The sequence below is a fragment of the Sus scrofa genome, chromosome 6 (genome assembly GCF_000003025.6).
Source record: "Sus scrofa isolate TJ Tabasco breed Duroc chromosome 6, Sscrofa11.1, whole genome shotgun sequence".
Lineage (NCBI taxonomy): Eukaryota > Metazoa > Chordata > Mammalia > Artiodactyla > Suidae > Sus > Sus scrofa.
The window spans coordinates 91,291,628-91,308,600 of NC_010448.4; the positions used below are offsets into that span (position 1 = coordinate 91,291,628).

Sequence of the window (16,973 nt, forward strand, 5' to 3'; positions counted from 1 at the left end):
CTATCTCTTCTACCAACCTGCAAGCTCTGTAAGGAAAGGGACTAAAACTGACTGTGCTCACACCTGGATCCCCCAAGCCTGGCTAGAGTAGGCCACAAACACGTATAGAATAAAAAGCAACCACTATCAGATACAAGAGAATTTTTTTTTAAGTTAAGAAGTAACGGAAAAACGGTAATACACATTACTTTCTTCTCACAAAAAGAAATATCATAGAGTTACCAAGATCTTTTTTCATTCAAAGATTACTTTCTTCTCACAAAAAGAAATATCATAGAGTTACCAAGATCTTTTTTCATTCAAAGAGCAGAAAAGGTGATATACTCATCTAAAGTAGGGAAAAAAATCAACTTGGGTTACCTTGTAAGTCAGAAACTACCTAAAAATTTGAATTCACCAGCTAGAAAAGAAGAAATTTAAAAAAAAAAAAAGTTTTTAAAAATAAAGATGAAATGCTTACTTGAGCATTGTCAGGTTCTTCTTTAATTTTGTCCAGAAGTCCCTGCTGTGGTGCCATTGCTTTGCCACAGTCACCATCCAAAGGTTCTTTCATTCTAAGTTTTTATGGAAAGGAATTCCCCAGTCTAAAACTAATAGATTTCTTCTTGGTGATGGATAGCTGGATTCCTAAAACACAACATAAAGGGTTGGTATTCGGGTTTATTCTTTCTTTTTTTTCCCATGTTTATTTACATCAAAAGCTTTATGTTGAGCACAAGGTTTCAGGAGCAGGCATTTGAAAAAACAACCCTTCTGGGGCCACGACTATTCTCTCTTCTTCCTGCCTTCTGCTCTTTTAGTAGCTACCTTCACATAAGAAAACAGTCTTACAGCAGTAACTCCCACTTCCCTAATATCTTTAAAGACAAACATTGGTCTTTTATATGTTGAAAGTTACTGAGAAAATTAGACTAGCAAAGCAAGACGTGGGAGGAAGTTACCAAGCTCTTAGAAGAAAGGACTCAGAAATACAGTTTCTGACTCCATGAGAATTAGTATTTGGAGGCCCACAGCAGCTTTTACCTTTAAAAGTGAGGCACATGAAGTTCCCCACCTCTACCTCGAACTCAGTCTTTACTGGAAGCCTCCCTAAGCACCCAACCTCTTTGGCCTAACGCTAGATCAGAGCACAAGGCCTAATGATACATCAGAGCGCAAGATGCCACCACAGGTAAAGTTGACCACCTGCACATTTCAGGGTCTCCAAGGGGGCCGTGCCCTGGTATGAGCCCCTCATAGCTCCACTTTCCAATCGCCTTCTTGTAAACAAGATACTCTTATTAGTCATCGAGCAGACTTCCCATCCCCTAAAAATAAACGTACTAAATAGGACGCAGTAAACCTGAAGCAAAAAAGAGGCTCTTCAAAGTTGTTTTTAATCCAAACAGTCAAGCCAGACATGGAAATGGGCAGCTGGCTTAATAGCCTGTACTACAGATGAGAACTTCTAACCACTTGCCACAGTTAAAATAATCTATGGACGCTCGTGTCATATTCGCTCCGAAAATCTCGTCCCCACCAGTAATTCCCACGCCGGTCACCGAGTACAAACGCGGCAACGTTGTATCGAATGGTGAGAACACAACCCGCATATGCTTGTCAGCGCGTCCCAGCAGCAAAACCGCAACGCGTCAGCTGCCCAGTCCGACTGCTCCGCTTCCGCCCGGCGCCCGCCTCGTCACGTGGCGCAGCCGCTGCCCCGCCCCGTGCGGCCCCTCCCGCTGCCACCTGCCGCGCTCACCTTCTAGTGGCCTTCCTGTTCCCGGGGAACACCGACGAAGAAAAGAGGAATAAAACCGAAGGGCCCTGCTCGGGGATGAAGATTATTTTCTTTTACTGGAATTCCTCCGCCTGATCCATCCCAACGCAACACCCGGACAACTGAGCGTGCGCAGCCATAGTCTCCGCCCCTTTTCCCATAGTGCTCCAAACCTGAGCTGAGTGGACCTTCCCAGCATTCCCCTTTCTTCAGCTATGGTTGACTTCTTAAAGAGACCGAGACCCAATGAGGAAAAGGTAGAGAAAGTGGTTGAGGGGAGACTCTTAGGGGTGTATATAGTTGATGCTGTAAGTTCGCTGCACCACATTGGGGTGGGGCAGCATGCGGAAGTTCCCTCACCAGGGACTGAACCTGTGCCACAGTAGTAACCTGAGCCATAGCAGTGACAATGCCAGATCCTTAACCAGCTGAGCCACAAGGGAATTCTTGCACCATACTTTAATGATCATTTCCAAGGATGTGGCCTGCTATGAATAAATAATAGCTGATATTTATTAAGCCAAACACTTGACATGAGGAGTTCCCTGGTGATTCAGTAGGTTAAGGATCCAGCATGGTCACTGCTGTGGCTCTGGTCACTGCTGTGGCTCTGGTCACTGCTGTGGCATGGGTTTGATCCCTGGCCTGGGAACTTCTCATGCCATGACTGCTACTAAAAAGAAAAAAGAAAAAAAAAAACAAATCTGACTGAATCTTCCATTTAATCCTCACCACAATCCTCAGATGCACAAATTTTATCCAGGAGATTAATTAACTTGTTCAAAGTCAAAATTTACTGTTTTTTCATTCAACATTGTTTTGGAGATACAGCTATGATAGATTAGACTGTCATTCATTTTGACTGCTGTATAGTATTACATTTTAATGGCAGTGCTGCAAAGTAACTGTCTACTACTGATGGACATTTTAATTGTTTCCAGTTTGGGGCTACTAGTTATAGTCTGCTGTAAACATTCCTGCCTTTTGTGACACATATGCTAAGTTTATCCCTAGCAATGAAATTGTTTGTTGTGTATATGTGAAACTTAAGAGAATAGTTTCAAACAATTTTAGAAGGTGGTTGCTTCAGTTTGTACTGCCACTAGCCATTTATAAGATTTCCCGTTGCCACACATCTTTGCCAATAATTACTACTGTACATCTTTCTGATTTTAACCATTCTGGCGGGGGCTTATTGGTATCATATTGTGATTTTAATTTGGAGGTCCCAGATTTCTAATGAGAACCCATTTTCATGTTTTTTGATATTTGGATGGCCTCTTTTATGAAGTGCCTGTTCAAGACTCTTACCCATTTTTGTATTGGATTGTCTGCCATTTCCTTATGGATATATATTCTGGATATGAGTTCTTTGTGAATATGTGCATTTCATATATCTCCTCCCACTCAGTGGTCAGCCTTTTCACTTTATTATTGGTGTCTTCTGATGAATATAAAAGATCTTTATGCTTAGTGTTTCTTGTGCCTGTCAAGAAAAAATACTCCTACCAAAGGTCCTGATTAATTTATGGAAATGTTATTACTTTGTCTTTTTCATTTAAATCTACAATCTATCTGAAGTTGGGTTTTGTGGATGGTATGAGGTAACTCAGGTTTCATTTCTTCCATGTGAATGATAAATTAATTAAGCGCCATTTTTTTAAAAAGTCTGTCTTTCATCCACTGTTCTTTATTGTCAACTTTGCAATTATAAATTGTCTATAGGAGTTCCCGTCGTGGCGCAGTGGTTAACGAATCCGACTAGGAACCATGAGGTTGCGGGTTTGGTCCCTGCCCTTGCTCAGTGGGTTAATGATCCAGCATTGCCGTGAGCTGTGGTGTAGGTCGCAGACGCGGCTCGGATCCCGCGTTGCTATGGCTCTGGCGAAGGCCGGTGGCTACAGCTCCGATTCAACCCCTAGCTGGGAATCTCCATATGCCGCGGGAGCGGCCCAAGAAATAGCAACAACAACAACAACAACAACAAAAAAGACAAAAGACAAAAAAATATAATAATAAAAATAAATAAAAAATAAATAAATAAATAAATTGTCTATAAATGTGTGGGTTTGTTTAAAGACAATGTAATCTATTCTTTTTGTTTCTTTTGGGGGAAATATCACATTGTCTTAATTTCTATAACAAGTTTATAATAAATCTTGGCATCTGGTAGAAAAAGTCCTGTCTCATTATGTCAAGATTGTCTTGGAATTTCTTGACCCTTTGCATATTCACATGAATTCTAGAATCGGCTTGCCAAATATAACAAAATTTTCCTTATAAATTTTAGAACTAGGAACCATGAGGTTGCAGCTTCAATCCCTGGCCTCATTCAGTGGGTTAAGGATCCAGTGTTGCCATGAGCTGTGGTGTAGGTCACAGACAAGGCTCGGATCTGGTATTGCTGTGGCTCTGGTGTAGGCTGGTAGCGACAGCTCCGATTAGACCAGTGGCCTGGGAACCTCCATATGCCGCTGGTGTGGCTCTAAAAGGACAAAAGACAAAATTAATTAATTAATTAATTAATTTTAGAATCAGCTAGTATTACACTAAAGCTATAGACTTGTTTTGAAGAAATGGCATTTGTTATTCATAGTATTGAATTGTGTCCCCCCAAAGATATGTTGAGGTCTTGACCCTCAGAATATGGCTTTATTTGGAGATAGGGTTGTCACAGATGTAATTGCTTAAGATGAGGTCATGTTGGAGTAGAGTTGGCCCTTTATTTAATATGACTGTTATCCTTATAAGAAGAAGAGATGGAGAGATAGACATATGAGTGGAAACTGCCAGATGACAATTGGGGCAGAGATTGAAGTGCTGCAGCTGGAAGTTCCCATTGTGGCTCGGCAGTAATGAACCTGACTAGTATCCATAAAGATGCAGGTTTGATCCATGGCCCTGCTCAGTGGGTTAAAAATCAGGCATAGCCACAAGGTGTAGTGTAGGTCACAGAGGCTGCTCGGATCTGGTGTTGCTGTGGCTTTAGCAAAGGCTGGATCTCCAATTCAACCCCTAGCCTGGGAATTTCCATATGCTTCAGGTGCAGCCCTAAAAACGAAAAAACAAAAAAAGTGCTGCAGCTACAAGCCAAGGAATGCCAAGGATTGCTGATGCACACCAGAAGCAGCAAGGAAAGATTCTCCCATACAGGTTTAGAGAGAGAATGGCTGTGTTGATAACAGATTTTGGACTTCAGGCCTCCAGGATTGAGACAATAAATTTTTATTTTTAGCACTTTATAACCACAGGCCCAGGAAACAACAATAGGATTATATAGGGTTGAATCTTCCAATCCATGAAAATGATCTATCTCTCCATTAATTTAAATGCCTGTAATTTCTCCTAATAATGTTTTATTGTTTTTAAGTGTATAGAGTTCACATCTCGTTAAGATTTTTTTCTAGATCTTTGATGTTTTGTTATTTTTTTTTCTTTGATTTTTAGGGCCTCACTCGCAGCATATGGAGGTTCCCAGGCTAGGTGTCAAATCAGAGCTACAGCTGCTGGCCTGTGTCACAGCCACAGCAATGCCAGATCCTTAATCCACTGAGCGAGGCCAGGGATCAAACCTGCAACCTCATTGTTCCTAGTCAGATTCCTTTCCACTGTGCCACAATGGGAACTCCAATTTTTTTTTTTTTTTTTGGTCTTTTTGTCTTTTAAGGCCATACCCACAGCATATGGAGGTTCTCAGGCTAGGGATCCAATTGGAGCTATAGCTGCTGGCCTACATCTCAGCCACAGCAACACAGGATCCAAGCCACGTCTGCAACCTACACCACAGCTCATGGCAGTGTGGGACCCTTAACCCACTGATCAAGGCCAGGGATTGAACCCGGGCTTGCCAACCACTGAGCCATGACGAGAAGACCTATCTTATTTTAAATAGAAAAATTTCATTTTCTAGTGATTTATTTCTGGTATGTATAGAACTACATTTGACTTTTGTATATTGGTCTTGAAGCCAGCACCTTTGCTAAATTCATTTATTAATTCTAATAATTTATCCATATATTTTTAAATTTTTTAAATTTCCAACTATATAGAGAATAATGACAAATTATCTCTCCCTTTTCCAAGCATATGACTTTTTTTTCCAAGCATATGACTAACTTTTATTTATTTAATTTTCTTGCCTTATTGCACTGGCTAAAACCTCTAGTAATGTGTTAAATGGAAATAATGACATTGGGAATCTGTATCTTCTTCCTATGTTGCTTTCAACATAAAATCATTAAATACTATATTTGCTTTAGAATTTTTGTAATAACCTGTGAGGTCAAGATCAACTCAAGAGTGCAGTAAGAGGAGCTCCCATTGTGGCTCAGCAGGTTAAGAACCTGCTGTAGTGTCCATGAGGATATAGGTTCAATCCCTAGCCTCGAACAGTGGGTTAAGGATCCGACATTGCTGTGGCTGTGGTGTAGGCCAGCAACTGCAGCTCCGATTCAACCCCTAGCCCAGGAAATTCCATATGCCTCAGATGTGGTTATTAAAAGGGAAAAAAAGAGAGAGTGCAGTAAGACCTCATAAGGAGTTAAACAGTACTTCATAGACCCTCTCATCTAAACTGAAGAGCTGGGGTTCCCGTTATGGCATAGTGGAAACGAATCCAGCTAGTATTCATGAAGGTGCAGGTTCGATCCCGGCCCTCACTCAGTGGGTCAGGGATCTGGCGTTGCCATGAGCTGTGGTATAGGTCACAGAGGCAGCTTGGATCCTGCTTGCTGTGGCTGTGGTGTAAGCCAACAGCTACAGCTCTGATTCAACCCCCAGCCTGGGAACCTCCATATGCCGTGGGTGTGACCCTAAAATACAAAACAATAAATAAATTAAAAAATAAACTGGGAGTTCCCATCGTGGCGCAGTGGTTAGCGAATCCAACTGGGAACCATGAGGTTGCGGGTTCGGTCCCTGCCCTTGCTCAGTGGGTTAACGATCCGGCGTTGCTGTGAGCTGTGGTGTAGGTTGCAGACGCGGCTTGGATCTTGCGTTGCTGTGGCTGTGGCAGGCCGGTGGCTACAGCTCCGATTGGACCCCCTAGCTTGGGAGCCTCCATGTGCCGCAGGAGTGGCCCAAGAAATAGCAAAAAGACAATAATAATAATAATAATAAAATAAACTGAAGAGCTTCTAAGAAATGTAAGGACATGGTCCCATAGCAATCTGACACACCCAAAGTAGAGAAAGCACTGTCTCAGAAAGAAGTATGGATGTGGTTTTGGGGGCACAGAGTGAATCCCAGTAAAACTCATAAAACAAACACCCACAAAGTTTTTAAAAGGAGTATTTTGGTAAAAGCAAAACTATAAAGCACAATAGCAATTTGAAATGAAAAAGATTTCTGGGTTCCAACTTTCTATGGGCAGAGAGAAGCTGAAAGTTTACTCAGCTGCAGAAATGGACCATTTCTTATGGAAAAGGAAAATTTCTCAGAGGGCAAAGCCACAAGCCCAGAGAGCAGAAACAAATACACCTGAAAAATGGATTATAACACTGTTCCCAGAGAACAGGAAAGTCAAAGAACATTCCCTGTCCTTAGAGAATCTAACAACAGGTACCCAGGTTGTGAATCACTATGAATAAACCACTGTTACGTGTTTTATGTTCGTCCTCTTTTTGAACAGGAGTGTCTATGGGAGTCATTATGTCTCTATCATCAGATGTATTGGGTGTGAGGAGCAGGTGGTAGGGGAAACAGATAGCCAGTCTGTCTAGTTATCAGGCCTCTAGAAAGTTGCACCTGAGCAGCTGCAACTGAGGAGTTTCATTTTGATAGATTTGATTTATATGAGATTGTTGGAGGATGGAGGGAATAAAAAATGCCTACTGAACTGAGAAGGTTATTTCGAAACTGAAAAACAAAGCAGGAAGCTCATATAATCAATGGATCAGTTTATTACAGGGTAACATGCACACTGCGTAAGATTAGGAGGACTATGATCTGGAACTATTTCCAGCTAAACTCCACACCACCGAGGGACCATTGGAATAATTTTCTACTTATCCTAGGGTATGGGGGTACCTGCTTGGAAATAGGAAGTACAATCCTAAATCAAGACAGATGATTGGGTAACTAGTCTTGTGGGCAGCAGGAATATATCAGCAAAGATCTTCAAGATTGTTTAGAGACTAACGGAGCAGAGGGACTACCTGGACCTAAAGATCATTAAACAATATTTATTAACTGCTAAGCCCTTGACAACAGAGCAGAAATTTACTACAGAGTACAGTCCTAGGTAGGATCAGTAGAAGGACAAGAGGAACTGAATGGGCCCAAGATGAGGTCAGTTATGCCAACAGTTATACAGAGATCCTGGACTTGATCTGCTGTCATAATGGATGAGGAGATGATTGCATTTATATTAATAAGGGACATGAATTGTTATGGCCAGAAGGTGAACTATGAAAGATTGTTTCCAAAGATGGCACCAATAATTCCACCTCTCTGTATATGAGCATGATGATTCTCCCATCAAGAGATGGAAACCACGGAGTTCCCGTCGTGGCTCAGTGGAAATGAATCTGACTAGCAACCATGAGGAGGCAGGTTCCATTCCTGCCCTTGCTCAGTGGGTTAAGAATCCAGCGTTTCCATGAGCTCTGGTGTAGCTTGCAGACGCAGCTTGGGTTTGACGTTGCTATGCCTGTGGCATAGGCCAGCAGCTACAGCTCTGTCAACCCTAGCCTGGGAACCTACATATGCCTCGGGTATGGCCCTAAAAAGACCAAAAAAAAAATTTTTTTTTTCAGGACTTCCCATGGTGGTGTGGCAGGTTAAGAACCGGACTAGTGGAGTTCCCGTCGTGGTGCAGTGGTTAATGAATCTGACTAGGAACCATGAAGTTGCGGGTTCGGTCCCTGCCCTCGCTCAGTGGGTTAACGATCCGGCGTTGCCATGAGCTGTGGTGTAGGTTGCAGACACGGCTCAGATCCCGCGTTGCTGTGGCTCTGGCGTAGGCCGGTGGCTACAGCTCCGATTCAACCCCTAGCCTGGGAACCTCCATATGCCACGGGAGCAGCCCAAAGAAATAGCAACAACAACAACAACAACAACAACAACAAAAAAAACCGGACTAGTATCCTTGTGAATGAGGGTTTGATCCCTGACCTTGCCCAGTGGGTTAAGGACCTCTGTGTTGCTGCAAGCTGTGGTGTAGACTGCAGATTCTGCTCAGAGCCCATGTTGCTGTGGCTGTGGTGTAGGCCAGCAAATGCAGCTCTAATGCAACCCCTAGCCTGAGTACTTCCATATGTGGCCGGGGTGGCCCTAAAAAGGAAAAAAGAAGAAAAAAATGTTTAAGCTTTATTGAGATATAATTCACATAACATACAATTTACCCATTTAGAGTGTACAATTCAATGAAATCTGTGTATTCACAGAGTTGTGCAACCATTACCACCATCAATACTAAAACATTTTCATCACCCCAAAAAGAAATCCTATGTGTATTAGTCATCACTTCCCATTTCCTCCCAACTCCTAGGCAACAACCAATCTACTTTCATTCCCTATAGATTCACCTAAACTTTTTTTCTTTTGGCCACATCAATGGCACACAGAAGCTCCCAGGTCAGAGATCAAACCTATGCCACAGTAGCAACCTGAGCCACAGCAGTGACAGTGCCAGATCCTTAACCCACTCAGCCACCTAGGAATGCCTAAACATTTTTTATAAATGGAGTCATACAATACGTGATCCTTTATGACTGGCTTCTTTCACTTAGCATGTTTTCAAGGTTCAACCATGTTGTAGCATGTATCAGTATTTTATTCTTATTGCCAAATAGTATGGATGGATTACCATATTTTACTCATCAATTGTATGGACATACCACATTTTATTTATCCATTTGTCATTTAATGGACTTTTGAGTTGTTTACTTTTTTTTCTTTTTTCAGCTATACCCAAATCCTATGGAAGTTCCTGGGCCAGGGATCGAATCCCAGCCACAGCTGTGACCTATGCCACAGTTGTGCCAACGCCAGATCCTTAACCCACTGTGCCACAGTGGAAACCCCTTAACTTTTTTATTGTAATGAGTAAATGCTGCTATCAACAGCAAGTTCTTGTGTGGATGTATCTTTTTATTTCTCTTGGGTGTATACCTAGGACTGACATTGCTAAATTATGTAAGTTTGTGTTTAACCACTTGAGATTGTTTTCCAAAGTGGTTGTACCATTTTCACATTCCTTTTAGCAGTGTATGAGTTTCATTTTCTTCTCATCCTCACAATCATTTATTATTATCTCTCTTTCTGATGATAGCTGTCTCAGTGAGTGTGGAGTTGTATATCACTGTTTTTGATTTATATTTGAAGACTATGCGCTTATTGGCCATGTGTTTATCCTCTTTGAAGAAATATCTATTTAGATTATTTGCCCTTAACTGGCTTGTATTTTTGTTATTGAGGTGTAAAATTTCTTTATATAGTCTAGTTATAATACCACTCTCAGACATAGGATTTACAAAAATTTTATCCTATTCTTTAGGCTACAATTTTACTCTTTTGGTGGACTCTTTAATTTTGCTGATGTGCAATTTATTTTCTTTTGTTGCTTGGGCTTTTACGTGTCATATCTAAGAAACCATTGCCTAATCCAATGTTACATTTAAGTCTTTTCAATCTATTTTGTGTTATTGTGTATATAGTGTGAGGTAGTGGCGTCCAACTTCATTCTTTTGAATGTGGATATCAGTTGTCCCATCACCATTTGTTGAAAAACTGTTTTTTTCCTCCATTGAATTGTCTTGGCAGCCTTGTCAAAATGAATTGACAGTAAATATGAAGGTTTATTTCTAGACTCACAATTTTATTTTTTGATCTATATGTCAATACTTATGCCAATACCACATCGTTTTGATTACTAGAGATTTGTAGTAAGTTTTGAATTCAGAAAGTATGGGTCCTCTAACTTAATGGTTTTGGCTATTTTGGGTCACTTGCATTTCCACATGAATTTTAGGATCAGCTTATCATTTCACTTGCATTTCCACATGAATTTTAGGATCAGCTTATCCATTTCTGCAAAGAAGCTTGCTGGGGTTTTGATATGGGTATATTTCTTCTTAATTCAGCATTCCTCACTTCTGGGAAAGAAAGTTGAGCTGCCATAGTATCTTTTTGTCTACTTTCCTAGTTGTTTCCTTAACTTTATTTGCTGTTGAATTTCTGATGCCAGATACCATGTTCTTTAATTTCCAAGAACTCTTTTTTTTTTTTTTTAACCTTTTCTAGGGCCGCTCCCGGGGCACATGGAGGTTCCCAGGCTAGGGGTCTAATCAGAGCTGTAGCCACCGGTCTACACCAGAGCCACCACAACGAGGGATCCGAGCCGCGTCTGCAAACTACACCACAGCTCATGGCAATGCCAGATCCTTAACCCACTGAGAAAGGCCAGGGATCAAACCTGAAACCTCATGGTTCCTAGTTGCATTCATTAACCACTCAGCCATGACGGGAACTCCCAAGAACTCTTTCTTATTCTCTATTGTGTTCAATTTTCTTTCTTTTTTTTTTTCTTTTTTTTTTTTTTTAGGTCTACATAGGCAACATACGGAGGTTCCCAGGCTAGGGGTTGAATGGGAGCTGCAGCTGCTGGCCTAGGCCTCAGCCACAGAAATGCTAGATCCAAACCACGTCTGGGACCTTACCACAGTTCACGGCAATGCCAGATCCTTAACCCACTGATCCTTAACCCAGGGATCAAACCTGCATCCTCATGGATGCTAGCCAGGTTTATTTCCGCTGAGCCACAATGGGAACTCCTCAGTTTTCTCTTTGGACATGCCTACTGCATGTGGAAGTTTCCAGGCCAGACATCAAACCCACACCACAGAAGCAAGTACACCAGATCCTTAACTGCCTATACCACAATAGAACTCCTGTTCAACTTTTTCAAGCATTGTGCTCTTATTTTGTAAATGTAATAAATTATCTTAATCCTCTGGGTATATTAATTAATTAAAGTTGGTGAGTTTTTAGGTCATTTTCTTCTGTTTCCTATATTGTGTCTATTTATTCCAGATTTCTTTTTCCTGCTTGTTAGTTTTGGTTTCTCTTTTTCACCTTAAATTTTTCCTCATGTATCTGATGATCCTTGGTGCTGTATTAATTTTTTAGTGAAGCACATGGAGAAGTGGACTCACTTGGACTTTTCACTGAGGGATCTCCAAGTGGCTCATCTAAAGATATCTCAGAGTTCTCTTGTGGTACATCCAGGTAAGCATCTGGTTTTGTTGCTGCTGTGGCTCAAGTTTGATCCCTGGTCCTAGAATTTCCACATGCCCCAAGCGTGGCCAAAAAAAAAAAAGGATTTCTCTAAGGCGTTCAGTTTCTCCAGGGAAAAATTCTTCAGCTCTTCAAGTTCTTGCCTGATGAATCAGTGACCTGGGCAAAATATGGGAGCAGAGGACTCCAAGTTTCATCATTCCATTTGCAGACTTTCACTGTTTTATATCCTATTTTCATCCCCGCTTACCCTCCACTGTGCCTGATACCCTCTCCCCTCAACTCTCTCCCCACTGATAACCACTAGTTTGTTCTCTATATTTGTGAGTCGGTTTCTGTTTTGTTATATTCATTTGTTTGCTTAGATTCCACCTGTAAGTGATAAGATACTGTATTTGTCTTTCTCTGGCTTCTTTCATTAAGAATTGTACCCTCTAGGTCTATCCATGACATTGCAAATGGGAGAATTTCATTCTTTTAATGGCTGCGTAATACTCCATTGTGTGTGTGTGTGCGCGCGCGTGCGTGCGTGTGTGTGTGTGTGTGTGTGTGTGTGTGTGTGTCTGTGTGAGACTCCTTTTTTATCTGTTCACCTGTTGATGGACAGTTAGATTGCTTCCATACCTTGGCTACTGTAAATAATGTGGCTATAAACATTGGGGACAGGAGTTCCCTGGTGGCCTAGCAGTTAAGGATCTGTCATTGTTACTGCTGTGGCATAGGTTTGATCCCTGACCCAGGAACTTTCACATGCCACAGGTGCAGCCATAAAAAAAAAAAATCAAGGGAGTTCCCACTGTGGCTCAGTGGTTAATGAACCCGACTAGCATCCATGAGGACATGGGTTCAATCCCTGGCCTTGCTCAGTGGGTTTAGGACCTGGCATTGCTGTGAGCTGTGGTGTAGGTCGCAGACACCACTCGGATCCCACATCGCTGTGGCTGTGGCATAGGCTAGTGGCTACAGTTCTGATTAGATCCATAGCCTGGGAACCTCCATATGCTGTGGGTATGGCCTTAGGGTGCAGCCCTAAAAACCAAAATAAATAAATAAATAATAAAAATAAATAATCTGGAGTTCCCGTCGTGGCGCAGTGGTTAACGAATCCGACTAGGAACCATGAGGTTGCGGGTTCGGTCCCTGCCCTTGCTCAGTGGGTTAACGATCCGGCGTTGCCATGAGCTGTGGTGTAGGTTGCAGACGCAGCTCGGATCCTGCGTTGCTGTGCCTCTGGCCTAGGCCGGTGGCTACAGCTCCGATTCAACCCCTAGCCTGGGAATCTCCATATGCCGCGAGAGCGGCCCAAGAAATAGCAACAACAACAACAACAACAACAACAACAACAAAAAGACCAAAAAGACAAAAAAAATAAATAAATAAATAAATAATCTGTGCTAATAGTATTGACCAGAAACCTTTCCATGCCTCTTTTGTTAGTTCTCTCTTACATTCTTCACAATGACTGTTCAGAGTTTCTCCCTACTCTTCAAATCTCTGACCCTGTCTCCTCACTCAGAAGATGATCTGACCTCTTTACTTTACAGAAAAAAATACCATAGAAGTCATTAAATCAGAACTTCTGTTCCTGGCGCCGAACTCACAAGGTTTTCTGCAACTAGACATACTGTTCTTTCTTTCCTCCAATTACAAAGGAGGGAATGTCTCTCCAGCTACCACTGTATCTACTTTGTCTTACACGTCTCTTAAAAAAACCTGATGACACTCACTGTTTTCATTTCTTTGTATCACAACTACTCTTCAATCCACTACTATGATACCATATTTACTGCTTTGTGATACCATGTTCTCATATGCCTTGGCCATTTCGTCTTAATCTTTCTTATGTTCCCATATCTAGATTATTTTTTTATTATCAATATTCCTCAAGATTCCTCTCTTTGGCCTTCTTTTCACCTCATTCTACCCACAATGAGTGTAATATCATCACCCACTTCTATGGCAAAATCATCAGCTCTGTGATGACTCACAAATTTATAATTCTCTCCCAGATGTTTTTTCAGAACTGATTCAGCTGCCTATTAAATATTTCCCTTTGAGTATTCCATTGGAACTCAAACTTATTATATCTAAAATTGAGCCAATTATTTGCCCCAGTTTCCCACTCCCTCAACTGCTTCCCCTTCTCCTGTGTATACTATCTCATGGAAAGATACCAGGCCTTCTGATCATTATGCTTAACTTCTTAATCTCCATGCTAATCCATGGTGATTCTTCTCTTAAACATCTCTTTAAATCTATCCATTTTTCTCCATTCCCACTTCTACTCTCCAGGTTCAGGCCACCATCATCTCTGATCCATATATTTTTTTTTTAAGGCAGCACTCATATCATATGAAAGTTCCCAGGACAGGATGGAATCTGAGCCATGGCTGTGACCTACACCACAGCAGCAGCAACACTGGATCATTAATCCCTCTGGACTACAGCAGGAACTCCTCAAACACATTGTCTTTTAACAAAAATTACACACCTGGGAGTTCCCCTCATGCGAAGTGGTTAACAAATCCAACTAGGAACCATGAGGTTGCAGATTTGATCCCTGGCCTTGCTCAGTGGGTTAAGGATCCGGCGTTGTGGTGAGCTGTGGCGTAGGTGGCAGACGTGGCTCTGATCCTGCGTTACTGTGTCTCTGGTGAAGGCCAGCGGCTACAGCCCCATTTCGACCCCTAGCCTGGGAACCTCCATATGCTGCGGAAGCAGCCCTAGAAAAGGCAAAAAGACTAAAATAAAATAAAATAAAATAAAATAAAATAAAATTACACACCTGGGAGTTCTCATTGGGGCTCAGTGGGTTAAGAACCCAACAAAGTGTGGGCTCGCTCCCTGGCCTTTCTCATTGGGTCAAGGATCCAGCATTGCTGCAACCTGCACCATCATTTGCAGATGTGGCTCAGATCTGGCGTTGCTATGGCTCTGGCAGAGACCTGCAGCTGCAGCTCTGATTTCCCCCCTTGTCCAGGATTCCACATGCCTCAGTGCCGAGACCAGCTCAGCAGGATAGGCCTGAAGAACGGGTGCTGTGGAACTTAAGGAAAAGAGTTAACATAAAACAAGACACAGAGACATTTATCTTAAGTAAAGGTGGGAACTGGGGGACTCAAGGTCTCAGGGACCAAGAGCACTGCCTCAAGAAACCACACACTTTTATTGGGCTCTTTAGATGAGATCAAGTGAGGAGGGGCTATGGGTGGAGGATATAGGGTTTGTTTACTATTTTGTAAGTTCTTTTATTATTATTTTTTCTTTTTGTCTTTTTGTCTTTTGTCTTTTGTTGTTGTTGTTGCTATTTCTTGGGCTGCTCCCGCGGCATATGGAGGTTCCCAGGCTAGGGGCCGAATCGGAGCTGTAGCCACCGGCCTACGCCAGAGCCACAGCAACGCAGGATCCCAGCCGCGTCTGCAACCTACACCACAGCTCACGGCAACGCCGGATTGTTAACCCACTGAGCAAGGGCAGGGATCGAACCCGCAACCTCATGGTTCCTAGTCAGATTCATTAACCACTGCGCCACGACGGGAACTCCTCTTTTACTATTTTAAAAGCCACTTAGCTGGTAAAAAGTTAAGCTTTTACTCTGACCTTTAGGCATATAACAGTCTTTGTTCTTAAGCTTAAGTCATTTAACCAGCACTGTGACTGTTTTTCCAAGCAGGAAGATTGGATAAAGCAGGAAGATGAGGTAAAGTAAAGAAGGACAAGATGGAGTTTTCAGCAAAGAGGCTAAGAAAATGTTGTAGAAACATGTCTCTGCAACACCTCAGGTGCAGCTTTAAAAAGAAAAAAAAATAATTACACACGTGGTCTCAGGACATACTTAAGTTCCTGTCTCAAAAGGCAAGACAGCAGCCCTGAAATGGGTGATTTTTTTAATAGGCTGGGTTATTGCATAGGCTAATAATTGGGAGGATTATTCCAACTATTTCAGGGAAAGGGGGGAAATTTCCAGGAATTGGGCCGCTTTTGGCTTTTGGCCTTTTGTGCCTCTGGGTGTGTCATTTAGCTGCCATTGTATTACAATGAGCATATAATCAGGTTCAAGGTCTAATGGTATCTTGGACCTGGTTGGTTCCAATAGGTTTTTGTTGTATCCTCATGGTCTATGTCATTCTTTAAAGGATTGTATCCTACTCCCTTCCCTCCTGTTTCATTTCCATTATCATAGCCTCAAGTTGGCAATATCTATTTACATGTCAAAATCCCCCACTAGAGCTGCTTCAGGAAGGGAGGAACTTTTGTCTATCTTGGTGCGTTTTTTTAAAAAACTACCACCACTGGGAGTTCCCGTCCTTGCGCAGTGGTTAACGAATCCAACTAAGAACCACGAAGTTGCAGGTTCGATCTCTGGCCTTGCTCAGTGGGTTAAGGATCCGGCATGGCCGTGAGCTGTGGTGTAGGTTGCAGACGCGGCTCGGATCCCGCGTTGCTGTGGCTCTGGCGTAGGCCAGTGGCTACAGCTCCAATTCGACCCCTAGCCTGGGACCCTCCATATGCCTCGGGAGTGGCCCAAGAAATGGCAAAAAGACAAAAAAAAAAAAAAAAAAAAATTACCACCATCTAGTACAGTGCCTGTCACATAAACAACACTCAACAGATATTTTTTAATAATAATTAATTTATTCAGCACCTACTTCTTTTTTTTTGTTCTTTTTGCCATTCCTTGGGCTGCTCCCTAGGGACCCAATCAGAGCCGCAGCCAGTGGCCTACGCCAGAGCCACAGCAACTCAGGATCCGAGCTGCGTCTGCAACCTACACCACAGCTCAGGCAACGCCTGATCGTTAACCCACTGAGCAAGGGCAGGGATTGAACCTGCAACGTCATGGTTCCTAGTCAGATTCATTAACCACTGCACCACAACAGGAACTCCTTTTCAGCACCTACTTTAGGGCAGATATCATGCTTTACATACATTATCCCATCTGATCTCAGCAACTCCACAAAGAAAGTATTATTGGGTG

At 42.3% G+C, this 16,973-nt stretch overlaps 1 protein-coding gene across 12 annotated transcripts in view; it reads right to left on the minus strand.

Moving 5' to 3' along the window:
• Positions 1 to 1,907, minus strand: part of ZMYM6 (zinc finger MYM-type containing 6) — a 54,612-nt gene extending 52,705 nt beyond the window's left edge. For 2 of the 12 annotated variants that reach the window (XM_021095880.1, XM_021095885.1), the window contains exons 1-2: positions 1,542 to 1,669; positions 461 to 627 (exon numbers count right to left, since the gene is read on the minus strand). In XM_021095880.1, coding sequence (XP_020951539.1) covers positions 461 to 553 — 93 coding nt within the window. In that variant the 5' untranslated portion in view covers positions 554 to 627; positions 1,542 to 1,669. Of the gene's footprint in view, positions 1 to 460; positions 628 to 1,185; positions 1,674 to 1,741 lie in introns of those variants that run through there. The other 10 variants (XM_021095874.1, XM_021095882.1, XM_021095881.1 and 7 more) reach the window with 9 other exon arrangements.